The sequence below is a fragment of the Brachyhypopomus gauderio genome, chromosome 11, assembly GCF_052324685.1.
Source record: "Brachyhypopomus gauderio isolate BG-103 chromosome 11, BGAUD_0.2, whole genome shotgun sequence".
Classification (NCBI taxonomy): domain Eukaryota; kingdom Metazoa; phylum Chordata; class Actinopteri; order Gymnotiformes; family Hypopomidae; genus Brachyhypopomus; species Brachyhypopomus gauderio.
Window position 1 is genome coordinate 16,890,715 of NC_135221.1, and position 6,000 is coordinate 16,896,714.

General features: G+C 45.2%; 1 protein-coding gene across 1 annotated transcript in view; it reads right to left on the bottom strand.

The window, feature by feature from the left end:
- The window catches only part of LOC143526570 (AF4/FMR2 family member 2-like), a 49,361-nt gene extending 43,904 nt beyond the window's left edge, over positions 1-5,457 (bottom strand). Inside the window, exon 1 of the mRNA XM_077021043.1 lies at positions 5,136-5,457. Coding sequence (XP_076877158.1) covers positions 5,136-5,185 — 50 coding nt within the window. The 5' untranslated portion in view covers positions 5,186-5,457. The remainder of the gene's footprint in view (positions 1-5,135) is intronic.
- Between the last annotated feature and the right edge of the window lie 543 nt (positions 5,458-6,000).

Consider the following 6,000-nt stretch of genomic DNA (forward strand, 5'->3'; position numbering starts at 1 on the left):
GCTATTAGCTTTGAGCTCCTCCAACTTAATGCAGCCAGTCATACTGGCAGCTATAAGAAAATATAAGGAGCTATAAGGAATCTCTCATTTCATGTATTTCCTATTTTGATGGAAAAATCCTATAGGTCCTTGATTTTATTATCCCCATGTAATGACTTCTGTTTGTCAGGCTATACAGATGTCCACTAGAGTCTCAGCAGATGTCCACAAGAGTCTAACTTAGTCTCTCACCTCACCAGTTCCTGAACTAAGGGATTAAATACCTTCTTGTGCTCCCTTTTTGTGAATAAAGGTTTTGGTACATTTCATTAAATTACAACTTGCTTCTGACAACATTTGCACAGATTACTACAACAGGAATAAATAGCAATTAATGCAAGTCTATACTTATGATATCATGTGACCGTTGCCAGAGAAGAAAAAGAGGAATTTACAACGGCATGTTGTCTGGGAAAAGTAAATATCACTGCCACACTGCTTTTGCTAAACATAACAAAGAACAGAGCCTCACAGTAAATCTGGCCCATATCCTGTCATACAGGGTAGTCACTGAGAATTTGGACTTCACCACTGTGTTCGTTCTCAACACCATTCAAGTCGACGCAGTCTTGGCGTGAATAGCACTCTGGTCTAATCAGCAACGTCAAGCCTGCTTGGGTCTGAAACGTAATGCGCATTTGCATTCATGGAGTCATTACTACAGGTCTTATTAGGGCCACTGTAATTAGTATGGAGTTAATAACATTTCCCGAGTCGAGCCGCCAAACAAGGCGTACGACGGAGCGCGTTGGCAGGCCCGGCACTGCTAGATTCGCCCTAATGGCCTGCAATTGGCCATCCACAAACCCACCGTCCCCTTAAGATTCGCCCTTATGGCAGACGACCGGGACCTGCCACAAGTTCGCATGTAATTCCCGTCCGTGGCATGTGGGGTGTGGGTGGAGCGCGAGCGTTTCACAACGGATTTGTGCTCCATTTCACCTCGGTAATCCAATACCAGAACCGTAACACTGAAATCGGCGACTTGCTGAATTCACGCCACACTGCCAAATCTGATGCGGAGGGGGCACTTTCGAAGTCACGTCCCACTCTGCGAAGGGTTCAGGAGGAGCACAGTCCGGGTCGGGGACACCCGACCGCCCGAGCTCCTCCAGAGTAACCCGTTAATCGCGTGCCGGACCTGCGGGCGGAGAGAGGTGGCAAGCCATCACCTATTGTCTATGTCCCTCCAGCCTCCTAACCCCCCCCCCCCCCCCCCCCCCCCCGTAACCCTGCCCGCCTTGCCAAGGCTCCCGCTTTATCGTTCGGCAGCATTTGGCTTCCCTCTGGCAGGTGGCAAAACGAAGCCACGGGCATGGAGCTTGGCAGCCTCGTCTCTGGTGCGTCGTGGTGCCAACTGCCGAGGCCGCTCGCCCGGATGGCGGTCGCCGGGGCGGGCGGGCGGGCGGGAGGGCCGCTGCCTGGCACGGGTGCCTTTTCACGCCGGGCACAAATGAGACTGGCAGCGCGCTGCGCTCCTCGGGCGGGGTGGGTGATATATAGCCCCCAGCTGCAGTCTGGGGGGGGCAGCAGGGTGACTGGAAGAGCTGGGAAATGAGGGAGATTGCTCGCTGCCATCTCGGGGAACACGCAGTTCCATGACTCCGAACAGCAGGGAGGGCAGACGAGTAGCACACAGAGTAGAGTGGACACAATGTGCAAACATAAAACTGGGCTGGAACACTGCATTTGTTCTTGAAGTGAACAGACAGACACACACACACACACACACGTACACACATGCTCCCACGCACACACACACACACACACACACACACACACACACACACACACACACACACACACACACACGCGAGTACCCCAGTTTCAAAACAGCTACCTGAATTTACAGCAATAACAGCCTCTTTCAAAAGACATTTAATAGTGTAGGTTTGACTTTCTGTAGATCAAGGTTCCAAATCCAGACACCCTTTATTTGAAAAGCAGGTTACTCACATTCGTGAGCAGACTGAGAGCGAGTACCCTTATTTGTACCCTTATTTGTACTCTTATTTGTACCCTTATATTTGTTTTAGTAACCGTGCTACTGCTTGATCTGTTTGGAGTCCTATTGTTTAGTACCATAAAGCCTCATTGGTACAAATTACTATTAAAATGGTTCTATTCCATTTCAGACTTTAGTGAACACAGACCTTTCATACTCCTGATTTATCTGGTCAAAACACGTAATTGAATGTCTGAACTCTTATTCAGCAAGCGCACAAGGTTCTGCACGTTCACATAGGCATATAACGATGAATTATTTGGGACAGAAATCCCTGCTGAGAAAGGACAGGTTGGAGGTGGGTAAAGACACAATCGAGTCATTCAATAATTTCTGCTGGAATTATTCTCAGGGTTGCCATAAAGCTCCTCAAATGAAAAGAGACTCACGCTAAATGACTGAAGCCAATAGCGAGGTCTACTCCAGGCTGGGAATGGGAATCCCTATAAAACAGGTTATCACAAGTAATTAGACTTTACTTGCCCCATTTTAATTTAGCTCACAAGTATTTGTCAGTCGTGACAAATACGAAGCTCCCAGCGCATCATCTTTAAATCATCTAATTACAGGAAAAAAACCCACACACACCACCACCACCCTGCACCAGTGTCCTAACTGGGCCCAGCAAGGGGAGCAATTATCATCACAAAACCAGTTTCGCACAAACACGTCTCAAACTGCGGCCGGGACGTCTGACTCCACACTCGGGTGGGGAGCTTGAGCAATTTGCCAGCCGGCGCAATCAAGCCACTAAAGGCGGCGTAGCGACGCACCGCGTCTCACTACGTCAGCTACGGCATCCAACGGGGGCGCGCCGATAGGCCGGCCCCCTCCGCCCGGTTCACTCCGCACCTCCCCAAAAAAAAAAAAACCTGACTTGATTAAATCCAACACATGTTCGAGTGTACAAAACAATGCCGGGGATATCAGATCTAAATCAATACTGCAGCTGTGCTTGTGCCCTGGGCCATGACAATCCAGGGTGCAGAATAAATATTAAATTCAAAAGGGGAAAATCAGAACTGAGTTATTATGCTTCTGGATAGACGCCACTGCACTACACTTACAAACATTCCTACAGAATGTTTTTCTTTTCATGGTTTTTTCTGTCTTGTCCCATTTAAAACATTTTGTGGTGGCTGTTAATTCATGCAACCACCATCACACATGAGCCAATTCTGTGTAAACAATTAAGAAGCATGAATATAATTGTGCTGAAATCTTAATGTGATATTAGAATATTGCTCTATTGTAATAATAAGGAAAAACTAACCTGTAGCTACATGAAGGCCTGACTGATTGACAGGAACTATCTTTGACTGTAAAGTATCAGTCAGAATGACATGGGGATTTGAAGGGAGGAAGTATTTCATCAGTTGAACTGGTAGACGAAATGGTGGCATCTTTTATCTGTTTCTTCCACAAAGATTTCAGCCTGGTTATTACACAGTTGGGGTTCTTAACTGTTTACACAAAGGTTAAGCATTTAACCTAAAAATAAAATAAAATAAAATTGCTGAATTGTCTTGTTCGTTGTAATTAGTTGAGAACCAAATATGAGAGCGTACTGTATATACATAAATTCCATTTTTTCCTTTTTAAAACAGGAAAAAAAATATATAGGAGAAAATATATAGATCCAAGCATAACATGGGGACACTCAACATATAATCCACAGTGCACAAAGAGCCTCCTGCCCAGTGGTGCTAATGAACTTCAAGTGAATGATTCCTTTCCAAACCATACAAATGCTAAAACAAATTTTAATTACACACATAAAGAGACGTGACATGGGACAAAGCAGAGGACAACAATTAGGGGGTAAAAAGCAACAGCAAAGACAAGTTCCTTGTAAAATCTCGGGGTCAAAGGTGAACAGCATGAAACCTAAAGAGGCAGTCCGCAAGGTTCCTCTACCCATCGGCGTGTAGGTGGGCACAGCTGTGATTTTCCTCTGGGAGGATGAGGAGAGAAAATAACACAGGAGGCACCGATAAAACAAGGCGACAGAGACCACAGCAGCACACGGTACTGTCAGGAGAGTGAATGCTAACAAAGACCAGCCCACTAAGACCTTGGCAACGTGTCTTCAGTGCGTATGCGGCTGATGGGTACAGCTTAATAAGGGACAGTGGGGTGGGCCGGTCGCTGGTCTCATCCTGGTGTTGTGGTTAAAGTTGAAAGACGTACACAGCCCAGACCCAGTCAGAACAGACCGTCGGCTCCTGAGTTCAACCACATGGTGGAGCTATGCATGCTTACAGAATCTGCAAAGCAGAATTTGGGGTGCTGAACTAGACCTGCTTGATTGAGGATTTATGACGGAGCAACATTCACCATGTTATAATAATCATTGTTAAGTTGAATTCAATTAATTAATGTGTTTGTTTATAAACAGCACCATAATTGTGGTGTTGTGCTATGCTAGATATTTAGCAAATATTATTATCAAAATCCTTTTTTTTTTTACACTGGCCTACAATAAACACGTTATTACACAAGATGCTAAATGTTTATTCTCAGCAGAATCTGAACATTTGCTTTTATTGTATTAACAGCAATAAAGCAAAAATAAATAAATCCTTGCAGACTTATGAAAGGTTTGTCTCAGCATTAAAGTGGTAAACCATTTACTCAACTAAAGCGTAGAGCCAACTTAGCTCTCTTCTTAACACACGTATCACAACCATCAACACGTATAAATACAAACCACCCAACTATTGCCCCTAACATATTAATAAGAAGAAAATAGCGGACCGAGAAAAGTACACAGCAGCCAAACAGAGTAGAAAGGGTGAACTTACAGCATCAGTGTGTGTGTGTGTGTGTGTGAGGTGGCAGTGCAGAGCCTCGCATGCTGGACGCAACACTTTCTATTTACAAACCTAAGAATAATAATTCATAACCCGGCAAATATGAGATTCCAGCACATCTACCCAGAAACAGCCCTCCTGCCTCCCCAGGGGTTCGGGCTGGTGTTTTTGGGGCATGCCACAATGTAAAGACTACAGCAATACGACCACATCGGTTCGGCGTTTGGAAAAAGCCCCGTCGTGACAAAGACGTTTGAGTTAAGAGAACCTGGACCTACCACTGTTCCAGCTCCCAGTCCCTGAAGAAGTCGAACTCGAATAGGTCCATTGTGGGTCCCCGTTGTGTGGTTCAGTAAGGTACCGGTGGCCGTTGAGCGTATGCGTCAGCCTGCATGCAGGAACGCTGTGCGTGTGTGTGTGCGTGTGTGTGTGTGCGTGTGCGTGTGTGTGTGTGTGTGTGTGTGAGACGCCGCTATCTACAACTAGCTGTATTGTACTAGCTCCTCTTCCACCGATAGGCACCGAGAAACACTACAGCTCCCACTGCCTGCCTCGCCGTTAACGACACGCAGCCCGTGCGGAGGAGGAGTCGAACCGAGCCGTCACGCAGCCTGGATACCGGAGGAGACCCAAAGAAGGACATCATCACTTTCAATCAGACGCCTTCGTGGACCGCTCATCTACACCCCTTCACACTGTCGGAGATTTTTCATCCTACAGTGTTATTTCAAGTTTGTCAGTGAGGAGTCCTAATGCAAAGATGCACAAAGAATTCAAAGAATTGTAAAATGGTGACATGTAACACATTTGAGGCTATTTTTCAGAATGTGTATATTTTAAGTATCTAGTGAATACGTTTATAGAGGGCTTCAGACATCTAAAATGAATCCTTAAAACTAAAATGTGCAAGCACTTTTTATTCATAATCCTAAGGCATTGTGACATTCTGTTGCAAAACTCTAGACAGATTTCTCAGTGAAATCTGTGTCTCTGTGTCAACTGAGCTTTGTGGTACTTTCAACAAATAATTTTTTTTTCTAAAAATGCTAAAGTGAAATTTTAAATATTTTTAAATATTTAAAGTGATATTACTGTAAGTATCTTTGTTCATCATTTATCAAGTATGTCTATAGGCTACACCTG